The 22,985-nt window shown below is 40.4% G+C and overlaps 1 protein-coding gene across 2 annotated transcripts in view; it reads right to left on the bottom strand.

Annotated features, from left to right (window-relative positions):
- slc4a4a (solute carrier family 4 member 4a) overlaps positions 1-22,985 on the bottom strand; it is a 62,964-nt gene that overhangs the window by 26,249 nt on the left and 13,730 nt on the right. Inside the window, exons 5-13 of one of the 2 annotated variants that reach the window (XM_057351308.1) lie at positions 19,512-19,647; positions 17,439-17,599; positions 14,737-14,916; positions 10,953-11,029; positions 7,553-7,710; positions 7,150-7,237; positions 6,766-6,920; positions 5,422-5,535; positions 4,411-4,585 (exon numbers count right to left, since the gene is read on the bottom strand). In XM_057351308.1, the coding sequence (XP_057207291.1) occupies positions 4,411-4,585; positions 5,422-5,535; positions 6,766-6,920; positions 7,150-7,237; positions 7,553-7,710; positions 10,953-11,029; positions 14,737-14,916; positions 17,439-17,599; positions 19,512-19,647 (1,244 nt within the window). The remainder of the gene's footprint in view (positions 1-4,410; positions 4,586-5,421; positions 5,536-6,765; positions 6,921-7,149; positions 7,238-7,552; positions 7,711-10,952; positions 11,030-14,736; positions 14,917-17,438; positions 17,600-19,511; positions 19,648-22,985) is intronic. The other variant, XM_057351316.1, reaches the window with a different exon arrangement.

Here is a 22,985-nt window from a genome sequence, read left to right as displayed (position 1 = left end):
TCTCAGGATAACGTGAGAATCTCCAGGCCCGAATTCTAGGCAATCCAGGGACACGGAAAATGCTTGTAGTTCCCCTACCCTCTTGATGGAAGCGAGCGCCACCAGGAGAGACGTCTTCATCGTAAGATGAGAAAGAGCGGCCTCTCCCAGGGGCTCAAAAGGGGGCCTCTGAATGCCCGCCAGGACCACATCAAGGTCCCAAGAGGGTACGGAGCGCGGACGAGGTGGTTTCAACCTTCTTGCGCCCCTTAGGAACCTAATGACCAGGTCGTGCTGTCCTAGAGACTTACCAGCAACTGGTTCGTGATGAGCGGCAATGGCGGCTACATACACTTTCAGTGTGGAAGGGGAGCGATTACTCTCAAGTCTCTCCTGTAGGAAGGACAGCACGTTCCCGATCGAGCATCTCCGTGGGTCTTCTGCTCGAGAACAGCACCAGGACGAGAAGAGGCGCCACTAAGGCGGACAGCCGCCTAGTGGCAGGAGCACAAGCCTGAGTGATGGTCTCAACCACTGCTGGGGGTAGGCCATTCAGGATCTCCTTGTCCCATCCAGGGACCAGACATGGAGGTTCCAGAGGTCTGGTCTCGGATGCCACAACATGCCCTTCTCCTGCGAAAGTAGGTCCTTCGTCAGGGGAATCGGCCAGGGGGGAGTTGTCGTCAGAAGCATCAGCTCCGAGAACCAAGTCCGGTTGGGCCAGTAGGGCCCAACTAGTAACACTTGATGCTCCTCTTCCCTGACCTTGCACAGAACCTGTGCAATGAGGCTCACTGGGGGGGAAGGCGTACTTCCGCTTGTCCCATGGCCAGCTGTGCACTAGGGCATCTGTGCTGAGGGGGGCCTCGGACAGGGAGTACCATAGCGGGCAATGGGTGGTGTCCAGGGAGGCGAACAGGTCCACCTGTGCCTGACCGAACTGCAACCAAATGAGCTGGACTGCATGGGGGTGGAGTCGCCACTCTCCGGGAGGCGTCGACTGACGAGAGAGTGCGTCGGCTGTCTGGTTCAGGTCGCCCGGGATGTGTGTGGCTCGCAGGGACTTTGTCACCTGTTGGCTTCACCGGAGGAGGCGTCGGCCGAGTTGTGTTAACTGTCCTGAGCGAACGCCACCCTGATGGTTGATATACACCACGACAGTTGTGCTGTCTGACCGGACCAGCACGTGCTTGTCCTGCACAAGAGATTGCAGCCTCTTCAGTGCAAGTAGCACCGCCAACAACTCTAGGCAGCTGATATGCCAATGCAGGCGGGGGCCCGTCCATCGCCCCGACACTGCATGCCCATTTCAAACTGCACCCCAACCCTGCAGGGAGGTGTCCATCATCACCACGACGTGCCTTGACACCTGCCCAAGGGGGACCCCTGTCCGCAAAAAGGTAATTGAAGTCCAGGGGGTTAGGGTGCATCGGCAGAGGGGCGTGATGACCATACGCCTGCTGCCGGTGTGCCACGCTCTCCAGGGAACCCAACTCTGTAGCCAGTGCTGGAGTGGTCTCATGTGCATCAACCCGAGGGGGACCACCCCGCCGAGGATGCCATGTGCCCCAGGGGCCTCAGAAATAGTTTCAGGGGGACCGCTAGCTGCTTGAAAAGGTTCAAGTAGTTCAGCACTGACTGTGCGCGCTCGGTAGTCAGTCTCGAGTCAGAGTCGAGTTCCATGCCGAGAAAACAGATGCTCTGCACGGGGGAGAGCTTGCTCTTTTGCCGGTTGACCTGTAGCCCCAAACAATCTAGGTGCCGGAGCACCAGGTCCCTGTGTGTACACAACAGATCTCGCGAGTGTGCCAAGATGAGCCAGTTGTCGAGATAGTTTAGTATCCGCACACCTCTCTCCCTGAGGGGAGCGAGGACGGCTTCCACGACCTTCGTGAAGACTCGTGGGGTCAGGGACAGACCAAAGGGGAGGACTCTGTACTGATATGCCTGTCCCTCGAAAGCGAACCACAGGAAAGGTAGATGATGAGGGAGAATCGAGACATGAAAGTATGCGTCCTTCAGGTCAATTGCCATGAACCAATCCTTGGCATCTGATAAGACGCCAGGATGCGCTTCTGCGTGAGCATCCTGAACGTAAGCTTGTGTAGGTACGTGTTCAGGGTACGCAGATCTAGGATAGGGTGCAACCCCCCGCCTTTCTTGGGGACAATGAAGTACGGGCTGTAAAACCCGCTGAACATCTCGTCTGGATGGACGGGCTCGATCGCTCCCTTTGCCAGAAGGGTGGCGACCTCGGCCCGAGAGCATCCTTGCCTCTGACTGAGGTGAAGAGGATAGCCCGAAACTTGGGCGGGCGTCTGGCGAATTGGATCGCGTAGCCAAGACAGATCGTATTCTGTAGCCACCGTGACAGTTTGGGAAGCTCTAGCCAGACTCCCAGGGACTGAGACAGGGGGACTAGGGGTACGATCTGCTTCATCGTCCCCCCGGGGGTGGTTCAATGGCTGGCAGTGTGGATCCCACGCCGTGGGGAAGCCCCCGGGGAAGAGATTGGCTCTGCTGACTTACCTGCCCGGTGATGCTGCAGCTCAACGCACCGTCGGACTGAGAGTGCTGAGGGCTGCTGAGTATGCCTGACATTGCGTCTCGCCGTGACGCAATGTTGAGTTGCCGAACACCGTCGTGCAGAGGGAGAGAGTGGCTGTGAATAACACCCAGAGAGAGAGGAAACTATTTTTGTGAGAAAGTGGGCGCTAGGCCCCCGGAGGGGCCCAGCAGGTGTTGGGATGGGGCAGGGATCTTACCCTCGTGGAGCTCTTTCAACGCCTTGGCCTGGTGGACCTGCAGGATGGCCATAGCGTGGAGAGAGGAGGCAGCTTGGCCCGCAGCAGTGTAAGCCTTCGACACCAGAGATGCCGAAAACTTACACACCTTGGGCGGGAGTCTAGGTCGACCTCTCCAGGTGGCCGCCGTCTGCGGGCACAGATGCATCGCGACGGCACGCTCCACCTGGGGAATGTCGACATAGCCCCTAGCTGCCCCACAATCGAGGGAAGTAAGGGAGACAGAGCTAGTTTGATGTGCACGCGCCGAGAAAGGGGCGTTCCAGGTCTTACTAAGTTCCTCATGCACCTCCGGGAAATACGGTACTGGGTCCGGGCGCGGCTTGGAGCTGCGCTCAGACCCGAGGTACCACGTATCCAGCCGCGAGCGCTGGGGAAGAGGCGGTGCAGTGCACTGCAACCCAATGCTCGCGGCGGCCCGGGCAAGCATGGCTGACATCTCGACATCCGATCCTTCCTGGGTTCGACCCCCCGAGGGAGGGAGCTCTGAGGAATCGTCGGGGTCGGATGCCAGTAAGTCACCCTCCAATGCTGCAAGGGACATCTCATCATCATCACGCACTGTTTCCAAATGCGTGGCTGAGGAACAAGACGGGGTGGGACCGCCTCCTGGGGAATGGCCAGACGAACGGGACGGGGCGCGAGCGGTCCGCGAGCCTGTGGCTGAAGGATTGACGCTCACGGTAATCCCCATATCACCCCCGCTGCTCGCCGTAGCAGATGGCAGGGCCATAGCCACTGCTGTCACGGAACGGGAAGCAGACGAGGTGGTGGCTGGGTCACAGCCACCAGTGATCGCAACGTTTGGATCGCCATCCGCCCTCTGTGCGGGCAGGACGTATCCACGAAGGCTGCCTCAGCATGCCGGACACCCAAACACCTGAGGCAGACATCGTGTCCGTCCCCCTCCTCGATGAGTGTGTTGCACCCACGAGAACAGCGGGACATGGCGTGCTGGAGGAATTTGCTCTTTTAGATAAAAAAGGAAAAACTCAAACACCTCTGGAACTGCCGAGATGCCCAGGGGAAGTCGCTGCAGGAAGGGACAATCCGCTGCACCACGTCGTAGAAAAATCCAGCAGTCTTGTCTTTTGATCGGTAGATCAAGGAAGATCATCAGAACGAAGGCTCCGAAGAACAAAAGGTGAATGAATGCAGCACGCCGTCTTCCTTTTATACCCGGATATCTTGGGCGGAGTCCGGCATGCAAATTTCATTCGCCAATTTTCATTGGCCTTTTCTAGAGAAGTCGGAAGCGATTGGTTCTCAAGGACGAACCCCATCTGTCGGTTCGACACAACGTCGAGAGACCGACAGAAAGGGAACATTGACCACCCTGTGACACATGCAGTAGACCTCAGAATTCTTCAAGACGGCATAACACATGAACCGTGAGACTCTAACTTACTCACATGACCTGTCAGCGAATCAAAGTCAACATTTGGAAAGAAGGGCAGGGAAGAAGGTGTTTCAAATCTGCGTCAGTTAAAGATTGACTTAGATTCAATTACACTCTAATCCCTGGCTAAACTGGTTTGATTCTTATTTAAACAAACTAGAATACAGAGTGTACATGACACAACCGTAACGTTGCAAAGTTTCTCATGATTTGTGGCTGCATCTTTACCTGCATGTTTTCTGTGGCGTCCCCCAACAAGCCTCCAAATGTAATGGCATTGGTTACCGTACCCAGATAGATGAAAAGAATGGTAGACAAAGACTGGATGTGTAGTGCATCGTAGAAATCGCTTGCAAAGAAGGGGGCTTTTCTTTTGATATCTAGAATAAGGCCTCCACAAAACCTGAAAAGCATAAAAAATAACCAAAAATGAAACATTTTTGACAGTGGTAGCATTTATTCTCAATAAATTACAATGTTTGAGACTACACTGAAAAACTGGGATTCAAAATTTTATTTACATTTATTGGAAACCAACTTTAAGAAAAGTTTACAAACATTATGTGATGGTGACCATGTTAACTTTGTGCAAAAGGTCAGATTTTATTGCCTCTGCTCTTTGGAACATTTCTGAATAACATGGATCATCAGGTTTTGCACAAAGCTGTGAAGTTCATGCCAGCTTGAGCACAAACAAAAGTGGGACGTACCAAACAATAGGAAAGTATAACATTTATGTCAATTTTCTAGCAACGTAGCACCCCTTTTTCCTTTCAATTAAAATGGTAATTCTTTTAAAATAAATTAATTTCTTGTATTTAAGAAATTCAAATATAAATATTGCTATTATTTATTATTGGTATTTTTTGGCATACAGGGGAAAAAAAGAGTTGCAAAAAGGTACTACCAAAGGTACAATGCAATTAATTGCCAAAGGTCAGGGTGTCTGCAAAACCAACAGGATTGTGCTGTAACAGGAACATCAGATCTAATCATAACAGTCTCTTCATAGTAAACAGAGCACATGCTGCCTTTAGTGTTTGCTGAATATAAATATCATCCTGTTAATTTGGAACAGAGATCAAAATTGACCTTTATCTGAAATATTAAGACTGATACTAAGATTATGCATAATCTGTTCCCTTAGAAGAATCCACCAGCAAACATTACCTTGGGATCAAAGACATTACAGAGAACTAAGAGAAGTTTTAAGAAAATGAAAGCCAGTAAAAGACTCACCTCCCTGTCTTTTTCAGCTCATCGCCTATTGCGTGCCCACCACCCCCGTGCCCACCGCCGTGAGGCGTGTCACCATTCATCTGTGTGCTGTCCCCTCCAGCATACATGTTCTTCCTAGACAACATAAAAGATGAAGGGAGATTGTAGAACGAGGCAGTCAGCGCAATTAATGTCCTCAAATAACCCAAAGAGTTATCACAGTGGAGGTCATTTAAAGTTGAACTGCTCATATTTTGTTTAACAGGCGTAAAGAAAAGACCAGATGAGCTTTTAGATTTGTACCATGACAATAACACTGTAGTCTTTAAATCACCTCATATTATCATATAAATTCCACAATATATGTTTACAGAAATCATTCAGTTCCATGGAATACAGTACAGTATAGACCAGTGGTTCTCAACTCTGGCCCGCGAGATCCACTTTCCTGCCGAGTTTAACTCTGATAAAACACCTGAAGAGGCTAATCAGTGACTTCCGGAACAGACGCATTCAATTTAATGCTGGGCTGCGCAGATTGTTTGGCATATCGCATTAAAGTACCGCGAGAGCGATTCAAATGTGTACCAAGCAATCTGCACTTGAATCGCTGCGTTAGATTTGCGCAGCGCCACATTAAGTTGAACGCATCTATTTCTAAAGATGCTGATTAGCTTGTTCAGGTGTTTTATGTCAGAGTTGGGGCTAAACTCGGCAGGAAAATGGATCTCAAAGGCCAGAGTTGAGAACCACTGGTATAGACAGACAGACAGATATATATAGATATGTGAATAACAGACTACTGTAGGTTCAACAAGTATTCCTGTATTTGAATCCATTATCCCTAAAATCAACAGAAAATGCAGGAAACGTCTGCTGATTCCATATTTGCATGACAATAACAAAGCCATCATTAGACTTTTGTTTATATTCAACAATCCATGAATGATTTTGAGACTTTTTACATGTTGTGTACAGGTACACCGTGCTATGGTGGTTGTTATGGGTGCTGTGCTGGCAAATGAGGGCGCAGACAGCGGCAACAGCCGCTTGCTGTCACTTCACCTGAAGCCAAAGAGACGTGATGTGCTTTATCTAATTAACTGCGGCTCAGCTACTTCATCTTTTTGAATGAATGAATCTGGATTTGTTAGCACAGAACTAACCTGCTCTAGATGAGCTACTGGAAGCCATTTAAGGGCCGTTTACATGACAACTTTTCAACCGAAAAGTAGTGTAAACAATCCCTTCAATGCTATAACACCATCCGTCGATTCATTTCAAATTATTAACAAATTGGCAAACTTTGCTGTGGGATTTTGACAAAAAGAAAAGGCTATGTGCTGACTTGCCAACACCAGTTACCTTTTATCTGAGGAGGGTAAGGATTTTGGAGGCTCTATTCTAATGGCAGGGTCCCATTCTCCAGGAGGGAGGACGATGACCTCATCCAGGAACTCATCAATGCCAGCAAGGAGATCTTGTCTGTCCTTGGCTTTGTACGCAATTTCATGGAAGACCTTGATAAGAGAACGCCGATTACTGGCTAACTCTCCCCACACATAACTATTCTAAAGATAAATGTTTGGTATGTTGTATAATATATAAAAGAACATTTCAGGCACAGCGGACTGTGTTACACTGTACAGACATATATAAATGCTATATAAATGCTTCATCCATTTATTCAATATCAGGATATATTCAAATTTATGACACAAGAGTTTAGCTAACATTGCCAGTGTTTACCTCATCAGACATCAGGGTGGCGATTGCTCTACCGATTTCATGATACGACTTGGCTTTGCCTTTAGGCCCAAGAAGAATAAATAGAAATCTGAAAAAGATCATGAAAAATCATTTAAAACACCTGTAGTAAAATGTAAATGTTTTCCATTTGAAGGCCTACATTTAACTCAGAGTGACATACAGTTAAGAAAAGGTGTTACGTATAAAAAGTGTCTTTCATGGCATATATTTTGGCTTATGGGTCAAAAGCGGGTCGTATCTGCAGGTGGGCTACATGAGACCAGTTTTTATTGCACTTATGCATTTTGTTGTCCTTATGTTGTTTCAATTGCTTCTGTTGTTTACCTCATTTGTAAGTCGCTTTGGATAAAAGCGTCTGCTAAATGACTAAATGTAAACGTACCTGGTTGGCACAGGCACTTCAGTCAACGCCCCCAACATAACAGCCTGCTGTAGCCTCACAAAGGCCACAAAGGGACTGTCCAGGAAGTCCACCTCTCCAACAAGAACATTAGAAGCTTCAGCATCTCTGGGTAGCTTCTTCATGAACTTGTTCTTCAGCTGAAACAGAATGGTATTATAATGAAGATCAGTAAGGAGATGAACAAAGTGTACAAACCAAGCCCCAACACATGACCTCATTAATCAGACTGCCCGGCTAGCTTTGTGCCAAGACTTTCATAAGGGCAAGATGATGAAGGCAACAGCCACAACTGTCCACATAATTGAAATTACGAAGAATGATGACTATACATGGCATTGTTCATTCTGGGCTTCAGTATTACCCCACTATGGGTCCTGAATTCTTTTGCATTTAATTCAGAGGAACCAGTGGTAACCAGTATAAAGTATTGTTCAATTAAGTTCTTCCTTAGAGTTGTTGTTATTCATACCTATGATTGAAGGCCAAGTTCAAAGGCATCTGCCAGCTCACAGCCTTTGAGGTTATGCCAAATGTGAAATTTACAGGCCAAAGATAATTAGAAGACCCTGCTCACCATAAATAACCATAAATTGTTGTTAGGCACCTCCAACTGGTGCCTCCAAGGTCATCACTGCAAATGTCATTTCAGGAGTTTAAAGTGTATTTCACCAATACTCAAGTTTGAAAAACACTATCATGGCAGAGATCCATTAAAGGGATAATTCAGCCAAAAACTAAGATTCTGTCATCATTTACCAACCTTCTTGTAATTTCCAACCAGTATGACTTTCTTTCTTATGCAGAACACAAAAGAAGAAATTCTAAAGAATGTTGATAACCAAAAAACTGCGGCACCCATTCACTTGCATTGGTTTTGTGTCCAAACAATAGAAGTCAATTCGTATCAACATTGTTCCATTACCAACATTCTTCAAAATATCTTCTTTTGTGTTCTGCATGAGTCATACGTGTTTGAAATGACAAGAGGATGAGTAAATGATGGCAGAAATTTTAATTGTCATCTTATTAAAGCAGTAAGCTCAGAATTCTGATTTGACAGTTTCCTTTATCAAAAGTTAGAATAAATAAAGCATTAAGCCATTACTAAAGCAGTACCCTAGATTACACAATTCTAGTATTAAAATGGCAGTGTAAGCAGTTTAGTTAACAATTGATGAAAGAAAACCTCTTACCAACAAAGCATTTAACTTGGAGGACCCCAGCTCATGACATGGGACTGACCTCTTACTCATCAGTAGCACAAGATCATCCAGAATTGTTTTGGTTGTTTATCATTTAAAACTATCAATGGACCATGGTACTGCCACAACTCTTTTTGAGTATTAAGATACAAAATGTGGGAAATGATTAGACAGAACAAAGGATAAATTTATGTAATGTTTAATAATGAGCCTAAGCACTAAGCACAACTGAAAATAAGTATTTTGTATTCCGTGAGTGAACATACCGTAATGCACATATAGAATATATAAATGCAGTAAATAAATTCTCAATCTTTTAAAAATATTGCATGTCCACTAGAGCTATTCAGCAGGTGTAAACATCACGTCTGATATTTGATTACATTCAACACTAGCACAATGCTTTATTATATCTTCCCACCAATCTGACACCATACATTTATCTGGGAGGTCAATCCACAGGACAGATTGGTTGATGTAATGTGAATGGACATAGAAACTGTCAAATAAAGAAATGTGATATGTTTGCAATTTATAAACACATTTTTTCAGAAGTGATGCTGTTATATTTCTACTGCATTTGTCTTATCTCGCACTTGAGTTTGATCAAATAATTTTCATCTAAATTTATGTTGCTGACAGACTCCAACTCAGGGATCTTCAACAGAAGGTTTGATAATCCCAGCCCCGCCCACACTGCCAATTATTTTTAATCTCAAACTCATTTTTGAATTTTTTTATGAAGATTAAAGTTGAACCTAAATATAAGAAGCTAACTACACAAAATATTTTATCAATGCAATATTATACACATTTTATTATAAATCAAACATAAAAGGCAACACTAAAAGGTGGATCTCAGCTACAGTATCTCTTAATCTATCACATAATCTTGGCCTGAATAAAATCCTTGGTATAAATCAATATACTGCCTTAGGGGGGCGCTCTGTATTGTATTTTTGAAGGTATTCTTTACACAAATAATGAAGCTTTAAGCCTACTATACAGTATACACCCCCCAAAAAATTGTGCTATATAGCACTAAAAGTGGTTCTTGGCTTGTAAACATAGGGGAACCACTTTTAGTGATTATATAGAACCATATTTTGGTGCTTCAGTGGTTCTTCGGGATGACTGGGGTGCTATATATAGTAGAACCGCTGAAGAACTACAGTATACAGGTGACTAAGAGGTTCTTTATATGGAAACGGTGCTATATAGCACCTTGGTCACCCCAAAAAACCTCTGAAGATCCTCTGAAGAACCACTGAAGCACTGAAGATATGGTGCTATATAGCACTAAAAGTGATTACGAGCCAAGAACCACTTTTAGTGCTATATAGCACCATTTTTTAAGAGTGTAAAAAACCCAGAAATCTTAAGAAATAAAGTTTAAATTAAACAATACTATTTATTTTTTTCTATTGGCTTGTCCAAAACCACCATACCAAATATCTCATAAATAATTAATATTTTTTTCCCTGAATAACAAATATTTTCCAGATTCCAAGGAAACAGAATAGTTAATCTCAGAAAGCAGGGATGATGACATCATCATTCAAGGAAAAAAGGCAAAGTATGACAAGCAACGAGACCTTCAAAGTGCATGACACAAAGCCGTGCTACCCTTCAATCTGTGTTTACAATCTCGATCTGTTCATGTGTCTGGGCCATCTCACACAACATCACAGCACAATCCCCTGCTATACTAAAAGGGGCAAGGGGCATCAACACAGAGCTATTTCTTGCAATGCAGTGTTGAGTAAGAAAGTCAATATTCCCAGGTAAAAGAAATTTGGTAAAGGTAAAAGATTTAACAAATGCACTTAGGTCAACTTCTGTGAAGTGAGTTAATTTGTATGGTTTGTCATAGATTCACACCACCTTTATGACCTCTTGGTCATTCCTCACTGACAATCCAAGCATTTCCTATTAGGAACAGAAGTGTCTCATTCACACAACCTATGTTTTCTGTCATGGGTTGCACATTCCACTAATTTCCTCTATAACCCAATAGTTGAAAAGATGAATAAAAAGAAAACCATTATATTATATACTATTTTTACATGCAAAGACTGACTCAGATGTCTAAATTAAATTCAATGAGATTATGTGAACATCAGATCTATTCCAAATGCATTTATGTAAATGTTAAATTTTGTTAAAATTGCACTTACCTGATCCTTCTCTGGTTTGTCTGAAATATCATTCAGGCTGCTTGATGTCAAGTTTCGATGTGTGGTGGTTGGACTACCTAAGCAAAATTTAAATAAACAATAAAAATATCCTGTATATAAAAAGAAACATTGGTCCTTTCATACAACAGAAGTCTAAAGTGAAAAAGCAAAATAAACAATTGTTTTAAAAATAAATAACCTAAATGAGCAAAAGTGAGGTGCCATGCAATGAGGCCTACACTCTAAAAGAAATGGTGCTCTATAGCACGAAAAGTCGTTATTTGCTTGTAATCATAGGGGAACCACTTTTAGTGCTATATAGCACCATATCTTGGCACTTCAGTGATTCTTCAGAGGTTCTTTGGGGTGACCGAGGTGCTATATAGCACCGTATGGTTCTACAGCATTTCTATATAGCACCTCAGTCATCCCAAAGAACTGCTGAAGAAGCACCAAAATATGGTTCTATATAGCACTTAAAGTGGTTCCCCTATGATTACGAGCAAAGAACCACTTTTAGTGCTATATAGCACTATTTTTTTAGAGTGTACTGAAAAATAACTATTATCCTTTTGTAGCCCAACATGTTGTCATCATGCTGTGAAGAGCATAGCAGAAGAACAAGAACAGCCTAGAAAAGCAGAGTATTCCCACAGAAAACCAGCCAGCACTATTACAGGAAAGACATCCTTGTGTTATAATAGCTAAGATGTCAGTTTGATGCAGCCCAAAAAGTTGAAAAGGTTTCATTTATGAAGCATTCAAGAAAAAGAAAGTAGTGACTTAAAATTTTCCTAAAAAATAAAAACAAATTAGGAAGATTTCACATAATTAAATCTAATTATTACAGTTCTGCTCATTAAATAGGTTACGGTCTTCATGTCCATGAATGGTGAAGGGAGCAAGGGATTGACTAGCTAGACATAGTCACAACAACAGCAAACCAACACAAAACTTTCCTAATACAGTAAAAATTAAGGGGGTCATATCATATCACACATTATTTCCCTGAGATCCACATACAATGTTAGTTTTTTGTACCCAGACTTTCCACCTTCTCTCTGACCTTTAAAATTAAATGACCTAGTTCAGTCATGAAACTCTAGCAGCACGGATTTATAGTTTCTAGGGTTGCTTGTTAATCAACATTACTTAAATGACTTGCTGTAGAATTTGTAGACAATGACAAAGTATGCTTCTACCTCTATACATTTCTACAAATCATCTAGTTAGCATGCTAAGCATATGGCACAACACGCTTTAAAAATCACCCACCTCAATCCCCAGCTCCACAGGTTTAGACCTGTTTATGGGATATTGTGACTAACATTTTATCAGCATCATTGTATTGGATGCTCGTTGCAGCATGTGTGTGTTAGCTGAAATGTGCCATAAGATTAGTTAAGCTTTAAAGTGCTTTCAAGTTTATGACTATTACAAAGTTTTATAAACTTGGTAAACTTCATACGCTCATTTCTAATGTTGGGATTCTTCAGAATGATGAATCAGGTGCTACACAGCATAAAACAACAAAACGTTTATTAAAGGGACAGTTCAGAATTCTGTCATCATTTACTCACCCTCGGGTTGTTCCAAACCTGTATTCATTTCTTTGTTCTGCTAAACACAAAGGAAGATATTTGGAAGAATGTCAGTAACCAAACAGATCTCATCCCCCATTTACTGCCATAGTAGGGAAAATGAATACTATGGGAGTCAATGGGGGATGAGATTTGTTTGGTTACTGACATTCTTCCAAATATCGTCCTTTGTGCTCAACAGAACAAAGACCTTTTTACAGGTTTGGAACAATCTGCAGGTGAGTAAATATTGACAAAATTTTCATTTTTGGGTGAACTATCCCTTTAATGCGTAAATGTAGGCGGTCATGTTTTCAGTGTTCAAATGTTTAAATTTTCTGATTTCATAATGATTACAAAGTACGCAACTAGTCACTTTAGCAGATAAGCATCAATATCAGCTCTTGTTTTGCAATGGGGTGAAAGGTGTGAGCTCTAAAAGTTATAGTACTTCATAGTTAAATTACCTCTTTAATCTCAAAAAGGTTAAAGAAATGTTGAATCCTTGTGAAATGACCCCTTTAAGCTTTCCATGCAATACCATGCTGCTACCAACTACATGGGACAAGATCACACACTAACATATGTTTTGGCAACTGGTAAGTTGGACTTACTAGGCCATCCCATGCTTGGACTTCCAGGGACTCGCAATACCTCATCAGAGGCGTGAGCCGTTAGACAAGGCACTGAATTCTCAAGTGGACTACGTGCTTTTAAGTGACAAGAGCAGCAGAGCATCCAAAAGAGAAAGGAAGGAAATGAGGGTGAAAAGAAAGATTGTTAAGGTGATACATTGTAAATAAAGTCAGTTTTGTGAAAAGTGACATCAGATGTGAAAAGGAAAATCTCACACACTGCTTAGGAAAGATGTGATTTGTTAAAGCGGCAGAAAGGTGTTGAGCAGTTACAGCTGTCCAATGTTTGTACAGGAAGTAAAAAAGCTTTAGGACATTCATTTCTGTTACATTCTATAGTACAATGGTCAATAAATCGTGCGCTAAATGGCATAAAATTATCAAAAATGAAGATAAATCTACTAATAAAACATCTTCACTTTGTATAAGATTTCTTTGATACGCTATTTGTCATAACAGACAGAACGCAAATATTGCAGCCAAAAATCGAAGGACATTCTCAACCATGGCCTTATTTGAAGTGATATGTTGTGTTATCCTTTACACACTGCTGTCAGATTAGTTCATTAGTTTACCAGTTCATAATGGTTTACATTCTCAACAACTGCATGTATTGTGTATCACTGAGAAATATTTGCAGAATGAGACAGGACAGACTAAACTAAATCAAGGACTGACAAGAAGTGGGTTATTATAAAAAACACACTGTGACAAACAGTAACTTACAGAGGAACAGAATGGAAAGCCTAATTCTATGATGAGTTGACAGTTAATCAGAAGATCTTTGGAGGCATTCTTTTTTTCTATTATAAATAATAAATATAACTATTTAATGAACATTCATATCTTTCAGAATATTACTTTTGTATTGCTTCATATTATTTTTTCAGTTCACCCAAAAATGAAACTTCTGTCATGAATTACTCACTCTCTAGTTGTTCCAAACTTGTATAAATTTCTTTGTTTGGTTGAACACAGAGAAAGATATTCGGACGAATGCTTGTAAGCGAGCAGTTCTTGGACCCCATTGACTACCATGGTAGGAAAAATTGCAATGCAGTCAATTGCTGTCCTAAATTTTTTTTTATATTTTCTTTTGTGTTCAACAGAACAAAAAATAAATAATGTAATTTTCCTATTATGGTAGTCAATGGGGTCCAAAAACTGATTTATATTTCAAGCATTCTTCCTAATATCTTTCTCTGTTAATCAGAAGAAACAAATTTATACTGATTTGAAACAACTCGAAGGTGAGTAAATGATGACATAATTTTTATTTTTGGGTGAAGTATCCCTTTAACCCAGAATTCATACTTTAGGCAAATTACTTGTAATTGTTTCATGTATATTTTACCTGTCTCTGGGGTTTTACACTTTGATTAAATGAAAAAGTCAAAACCAGAAGAAAAAGCTAAAAATGAATATAATTTTTTTTACAAAATTTGAAGAAAAAAACTATCCACAAAAATTATATAAATTGAAGAAAAAAGAAAAAGACAAAAGTTCTCAAAAACGTAAAAGGAAAAAAGAAGGTTAAAAATAACTGCACCAAACTGGCACCCATATTACCATTATCCGGTGTGGAAAACAGCCTACTTGCACTTGAAACCGTCTTGCCAATGTCAGCTAGTGAGCGAAGATTGGACTTCTTGGTCTGGTGACGATGTTTCCTCAGCAAGGTGTACATGACTTTATCTTTCAGGTCAGCTTTCAAGAGACCTGTCTCAATCTGACTGTCAGTGATCATTTCTGAAAGAGAGAAAATGAGAATGTGAGTTGTGTTACAAAGGTAAGCAATTTAATTATGCTTCCTCATGAAGATCATTTCTAAGGAACTAGCAAGTATCATGATACCTACATGGAGAAGGCAATCCCAGAATGCACTGCAACAAGCTCAGTGAAAAAATCAATCTGATACAGTATCCAAAGTGGGATTTTATTATGTGTATAACTGAAAAGTATAAAATCGTGTGATTAAAAACTGAGAATTGTGACATTAGCTTAGCAACATGCTAATGGCAAATTCGAGTCTTGCTGTCTCTGTAGAGCAGAATCCTGTACGCGGGGAACCACAAATTTTTGATGTAACGGGTGGAATAATTATTTGTGTCATTTGCGGTTCGGGTGCAGATCGGGAAATAATACGCGCTGGCGGAACGCGGATCCAGTGGCCAAGACTATTTCGAATCATCTCGGCTGATACAAAGCTGCTTTTACACGGTCCTGTGCTTATTTGTCATTTGATATTATTTATCAAGCTCTGCCTGAAGGGCTGGTTTCTCATTGCAGCGCGCTTTGCAGCGTTGAGCATTGTAGCCAATCGCGTGCAACTGATGGACAGCTATAGTGAGGACTCGATTATCTTATCACAATTTAAATAAACGTTTTAGCTCATCATGCTCCCGGTCCCTTTTCTGCATTAAGATTTATTTAGCCTTGATGGCACCTTGGCCTTTAGCGGCTTTGGTATAATTTAACAGGAAAAAAGGTAAGGTAAACTATTGTTAATATCACATGAAAAATATAATTTAATTTAATATAAATTTAAATTTAAATAATATAATTTTTTTACAAATTTTGCATAAATCGAAACATATTTCATAAATCACTTATCAAATATAGAATAGCTACTATTAGCTAACATTATTTTAGTGGATTCACTCTTGGTTGTCTCTCCCGATACTCTGCCATTTTGAGTTACACGTTTAAAAATGCATTAACCAGGAATTCCTAAAATGTTGTTGCTTGTTGCGTGAGAAAATAAATGGTTTTGTGGGTGCGGTTGGGGTCGCGGCATTTTTGTCAAACGGGTAGGGTCGGGTTTGAAATTATATTAGTGCTGCTATCGGATGTCAGGTGTTCTTTTAATTACTGCATATGCAGGGCGGCCCCGGGTTTATCAAACAGGACCCGGGCAGGACTCTGCTGTGGAGTACTTTAAATTGGTCACTGTGAGGCAGCAACAAAGCTTCTGAGGAGCTCATTTCACTCCCGTCACAACTGAGCAATCTTTTTCATTTAAACAGTACCTTTTCAATTCAGATGACCACACTAGTCATCAAACTTTTAACAAGAACTTGAAATTGAACTCTTAGAGGGAACTTGAAGTCAGTGTCAGTGAAGCGACACATTGCATTCTATTATTAGTCTTCAGAAGTGGAGTTCTAATGAGGCAGTGGCTTGTGCATGAGATTATCTGATGGTTCCTACAAAGTTCTATTTTTATAAAGGAGGGTCAACGACATGAGGCTTGGGCCCTCAGGCCCTTTTTGTGAATGGTTTGGCCTTTATTAGCTGATCCTTCATTTCATTTTAGCTCAAAACGAGCTGAGGTCAACTGAGCTTAACTTAACTTTAAGATTCAGTGCAAATTGATGATGAAGACATATGCTCAGAGTAAATGTGATGTCACAATTCTTGCCTGATTGGTAGCATGAGTTGCAATCCATAACCTTTCATTTCATTAATCCATTCCTTTATGCCATACTTATTTTTGAATCATTTTACAGATGCTTATTTATCCTTGTCTAATCAATCCTTCAAAGAAGCTTTCAGGAAAACACCAGGCAAGAATTACATGGGGTTTTCTATAACAATGCTCTGGAGGTGTTTAATGGCTCCACAATTTTCATCCGGATCTTCCTCAAGCTCTGACTCAAGTCAACATAAAAGAAATGCCTTCATGAATTGAATGGATGCATCCACCCGTGTATGTGAGGCCACAGTTACAGTGGGGGCTGAGAGAAGAGTGTATTAAACAAGCTATGAATACATCCTGACATGTGAGAGTTTGGTAACCAAATAAATAGATGGGCTGTTAGCCAAATTGTGCGTATCACAAGCACAGCCCTGTGATTTATCTTAGTACTCCCAGTGCATTTAGAAAAGCTTTTATCTCCGAGTCTTATCTGAACTAAGTTTAATTCGCAAGTAGTCAAAAACATTATCTTTACATTTTGTCGATGGGGTTGAGGCTGCAATTTGAGACACAGTGACAGATGGATCTATAGTGACAGGATCCAACATAACTGAAGATCAAACAGTGGGGTCTTGGTGTCAACAAGCCTTCTTGACTTCACTTGACTTCAATTCGCAATCGAATCTGTTTTTAGATTTATTCACACATATGCTACATGCTTTAATTTCAAAATATATTTTATGTATGCACAGAAACACTGAACCTTTAAATGAAATTAGAAGAATTTTACAAGAATACAGACAATGTCCAGATTTAAAGCCCAAAAATGGCTGCTGAAGAAAAAAAAACTCACCAACAACCCCTGGAAGAGTGGAGGCCTCTAGGTCCAACATGATGGTGCCCTTCTCTATACACGTCCTAAGCTCAAAGAGACTGTGTAGAGATAGAGTGGCCACATGTGGTTTACTCCACCGCTCTCCACCTTTTTCCACCTTCTCTTCGAACTTGATCCACCTTGGAAGAAACAAGAACAGAGAGAATGAGTCAAATCTCACTGTAAAATGTTATATTTTTAAGTACAATCAACTCAAATGTACAAATCATTTCAACTGATTTTCCTTTACAGCAACTCATCAAAAGAAAATAAAAATTCTGTCACCATTTACAGTTGTTCTAAAATGGACTAAATTCTGTTCTTCCATTGAATACAAAAATAGGTATTTGGAAGAATGTTTGTATCCAAACAGCTCTGGGGCACTATCGACTTTCATAGTAGGGACAAAACTACTATGGAAGTCAATGCTGCCCCAGAACTGTTTAGTTTCCCATATTCTATAAAATACCTTCTTTTGTGTCCAACAGAACAAATAATTTTATACAGTTTTAGAATTTGAGGATTTGGAAATTTTTTTTTTTTTTGGCATTTTCATTTTGGGTAAACTATCCCTTTAAGCAATTTCAACTTACTTTTATAAGGTATAACAACCCATCACAAAATTTAAATTTGTTACAATTTAAAATAGTAAGTTGAAATGAGTTGTAAAACTGCCAAATAAATGTAAAGCAGTGTTTAAAAAAATACTTTTTTCATGTAATGCCTTTTTTGCCAGTTATGATAATAAAAATACACTGAACATATCTTTGCAATATCCACTATGCACATTCTTATGTTTATTGTATCAGAGATAAATACCGGTTCCAGACATCAGCTCATCATAACATTACTCAGATTTATCCTTTTTCTTGTCTATTGATGTTGAAGACCCTGAATGAAAGACTTAAATATTTCATTTTAAATCCTAATCCTAAAATACACAACGGTTTTAATCTCATCTGTAAAAACAATCGACTAAATAAAATCTTGATAAAAAATGAAAAGATCAGCAGTAATCATTCTTGTACTTATTCATGGTGTTTCGAGTGCCTGTTGTGGCATGTGATAATGGGAGCTGATTGGGGACCACCTTGAGTGCCTCTCAACTACTCAACATAAAGCGGTCCCTCTCATTGAATGACCAAATCCATTCAAGAGCAATACAGTTCCATAACTGATGTGTGCATTTCATCAGTGACTGTTCCAGTGGGCTAAGAATCATAGGGATTTAAAGGGATAGTTCAGCCTTAAATGTTTTTTTTAATTACCCTTATGTCATTTTAAACATGTATGAATTCCTTGTTTTCTGGGAAACACAAAATATATTTTGAAGAACACTGGTAACCAACAAACATTGAGACCACTGAGACATTTCGTCACCTTGGAATTATAAGGTTCTATCTGACATTTTAGTAAAAAATGAGTTATTCACATATTCTCATTCTTATTAACATTTTGAGACTTTTTTGAGAAATCAAAAAGGTTTTATCTATATAGTCAAATGGAATGCAAAAACTTTAAAGCTCATTATCTGCTCAAAATGCAGATAGAACCTGGTAATTCTAAGGTGACAATTTCTCAAAATATCTTAACTTGTGTTCCACAAAAGAAAGAGTCATACATGACATGAGGGTAAATTATATCATTTTTTTGGTTAAACTGTCCTTCTAAAATAAGACAATATTTTAAATAATGATTTGAGCTGATAATAAGGTTTTTTATGAAGAATAGTTGAAGTAAATGTCAAAACATCCAACTATTAAATGTTTCAAATGTCTTTATAACTGGCATCAAATAATTACTGGCAAAGGGTCTGTACATTTAAATGCTCTTTTAATGAAATGCATAGAAAGCATAAATGAGTACTAAAGTAATCTTCATATAATTCTGACACCCAACCTAAAACTATGAGTTACTTTTAACTGATTCCTAGATCAATAGTAATTGTTATGAATAAAAAAAAATAAACATGGGGCAATTTCACCGGCTCTAACTATCTTGTTCATGTCTGTGCCCAACCAGCAATCCAGTCCCATTTCAAGCTGTTCATACCTGGCAGTTTCCTTCCACTCCATCTCCTGGCCATCAACAGACAGCAGTTCGTCCAGCTCTGTGAAGAGCTGAGGGGGCGCTGGGCCATCATCATCCTCTCCCAAGATGAATCGGATGCGTTCGGCCGCAGGTGAGACTGCAACAGGAAAAATACTGCGGGTGAGAGGCGGAAATACAGTCCTGCACATTTCCGGCTTCCCATCATCACTTATTCCATTGGGCCTAATGTCCAGCTTAACAGGGGAAGCTGGCTCTGACGATGGCGAAATCGTAGACAGATCTGAGTCTGGGTCCCCATTCTGATTCTCCTCCTCCTCAACCTCACTCTTCTCCACATTATTGTTCTCAGACGTGTTCTCCGGGTTATCTGACATATTCATCCCAAAACCCTTTAAAAAAGATGCTTCTCCAGTAAGTGATCAAAGCTGATGAGGATGGGTGAGAGAGGGAGGGAGGTCAAAGACACGAGACCTCGCACAATCAGCAGCACTTAGACCTTCATTAGAGTATTCCGTCTGCTATCCTGTACACCCCACTCTGATGCAGTGACACCTAGGTAGTTGAAAAGGGGTCCCCTTGTCACCCCAGAGACACAGCCCGCCCATCGGCTGCTCCGGCTGCTCCCCCTCGCCATTGGCCCTCTGACTTTGGCACACTGCCCTGAGCCCCTCATTAACAATTAGGAAATGTTTCACAAGCTGTTCATTCTTCACAAGCAGAGCAGCTTTCTTATTTCCTTGTTTTCTCATTTGAATATTTAGTGCTTGGGAAAAAGTAAACAGTAATAAAAAAACTCTCTCTCCTTTTAAACTTTATATTCAGACTCATTATTAAAGGTTAAACATTAAATACAGCTTTATTCAGCAAAAAAATTGTTGATGAAACCCAAATGTATTCAGATTGAATTGTTATTTATTAAACAATATTTTAGATTACTTTTTAAATATATAAACTAGTTAATTTAAACATTTATAGGTTTCTTGAAACACATTTACTGCTATATGCTTCCTACACAAAACTAATTTATGGGAATGCTGGCAGCGATTGCTAATTCTATGAAATTCTATTATTTATCAACTTTAACAGATCAGATTGTCATACTGTATTTATTTTAAATTCTAAAATAAGTGATTTTCCGTTATTTTTCATCAATGAACAAACCCTGTTTAAAACCAACACAGTGTGAAAAAAACAATCACATGGGCATTTAAGACTGTCCTCCAACACTGCTGATGTCACAGGCTTCAGATGACATCTTCTACTGTTGATAACATCAACATTAACGTCATTGATAGTATGCGCATGTGAATAAATGAGTAATCTGACTGTACAGGTCTGCATTGAAACAACCTGCATTTTTGAAGAATCCTCCAGATTTAATTACAATCTATAAAACTTTCTTTGAAAAGATAAATAATCTGATTGGATGGAAACTTTAAGGCGCAACATAACACAGCATTTCCCTTTCAACTTTTATAGCTGCTGATATGGTAGATGGCCAGAGAATGTTATCAGTACCTGGGAAAGTGATAACTGGACTGACAAAACACTACACTAGCAGTAAAACAAAGTAGGTTCAACATTTACAAAACATCATCATGTTACAGTATACACAACTACATAATAGCACACCATTATATTTAATCTGGTTTACATTTCTAAACAGACTAAATGAGAGTAGCTATAAAAAATGATATGTCTCGTACGTATGTAGCTCTTATTAACAAAAAGCCTGCATACGAGTTAAAACACATTTGCACAAATTTAAGGGTTGGATATGCATTGAACAACTTTTTAATACACCTTTTGGATTTCATCTTTAAAAATGTTATATTCAAGTCACTTAAGTGGAATTTACATAGGCTAAGAGCGTTAAACATATACATTATCATTTTTATTTAAGTTACACGGTACGGGCTGTTAACTCATCTGGGCTGGTTCGTCATCCCAACTTTGTTGCATGCACAAAGTGACCCTGTGATGCATACAGATAACTCTGCTACAGATACCAAGCACTAAGCCACAGTGGGCACTTGCTTCATGCTGTTGCTAAGTGTTGCTGGGACAGAAGAAACAAGTGAGGGAGAGAAGGGAGGGTGAGTTCATATGGGAGAGAGGAACAGACAGAAATGAAAATCGCATCGTTCAAACAAGTTTCAATACTGTGGGCTCTCTCGCCAAAAGCTACAACCCACACAAAGAGAACTTTGTGCATACACCAAGGGCTTATGGGTAAAGTGAGGGGGAAGTATGCCCAGTGCCCAGAAAGGGACTGCCACTTTATACTGGAGAGTCCCGGTCTCACTAACAACACAGTGCAACATCCCACATGCAAACAGAAGTATCCCAAATGACATTCCTCTCACTTGATCTCAAAGAAAGTATTCAATGACATTCTTATGCTGTGCACAGAACAGACAGAGAAACAAACACTCTGAACACACATGAGTTTGTGAATTGTGGTGTTGAGGCAGTTTGAAGCTTGTGGCACTTTCCATCAATACAGTACACTTTGATGTCCCATGACTTCTATTTTAGAAAATTCTAAGTTCCTGAGGTTCCCAATCAACATTTTCTGAAGCTTAAGCATTAAAAAATGGAATCACTATTTTGTCTGTATTCGTAGACAAATTAACCAGCAGACTTTGTGACTTGTTCAAATTCCATTCTCCCTGTGACAGGTGTACCGCCCCAGTCAAACTTCCCACCTGCCACTGTCCCCGCCCCATGGGTGGCTGCGGCTTGAGTCTAGAAGCTTGGACACAGGGTTGACTTTCAATGGAAAGGAGCTGCTTTGCCATGACACCTCGGCCCAGAATCAGGGTCCTCAATGAGTAATTTGGCACTTTGTGGAAATTTCAAATAGAATCTTTTAGAATATCAGAGGTCTTGCTATTTATGTCTTTTGTTGATGGTGGGGTGAATTGTAGGAATTTTATAAACGGGTAGCCATTAAATCATCAAAATACAATGCTAAAAATTGCAATACACTGTAAACTGTGGTGCTTATTCGTTTTGCTCTGCGTGTAAATATTGGGGCTGTCAAATGATTAATCACATCCAGAATAAAAGTTTGTGTTTACATAATGTCTGTATACTGTGCATAATCATTTTGTATTTATAAACACATACATGTATACAAATGTAGGAAATATTTACATTGACAGTATTTATTTATATTTACCAATCATTTAAATTATTTTCCAAATTAAATATATGCATGTATATGTACGTTTTTATAAATAAAAAATGACTATGCACAGTACACAGACATTATGTAGACACAAACTTTTCACAGCCCTAGTAAATATTCGCAAATACTTCATTGAATTTACAAGAATTTATTTAATATAGTAACATGTTAATATTGTCAAGACTATTCAAAGGGGAAGAATCCAATTGCAGGCAGCGGGGATGAAGGGGTTAAACAAAAGACTTATTAAATAAACAAAACAAAAACCCACGAGGGGGTGT

This window comes from Triplophysa rosa, linkage group LG2, assembly GCF_024868665.1.
Source record: "Triplophysa rosa linkage group LG2, Trosa_1v2, whole genome shotgun sequence".
Lineage (NCBI taxonomy): Eukaryota > Metazoa > Chordata > Actinopteri > Cypriniformes > Nemacheilidae > Triplophysa > Triplophysa rosa.
The sequence above is the reverse complement of the archived record's forward strand: the minus strand, read 5'-3'. Positions and strand labels throughout refer to the sequence as shown.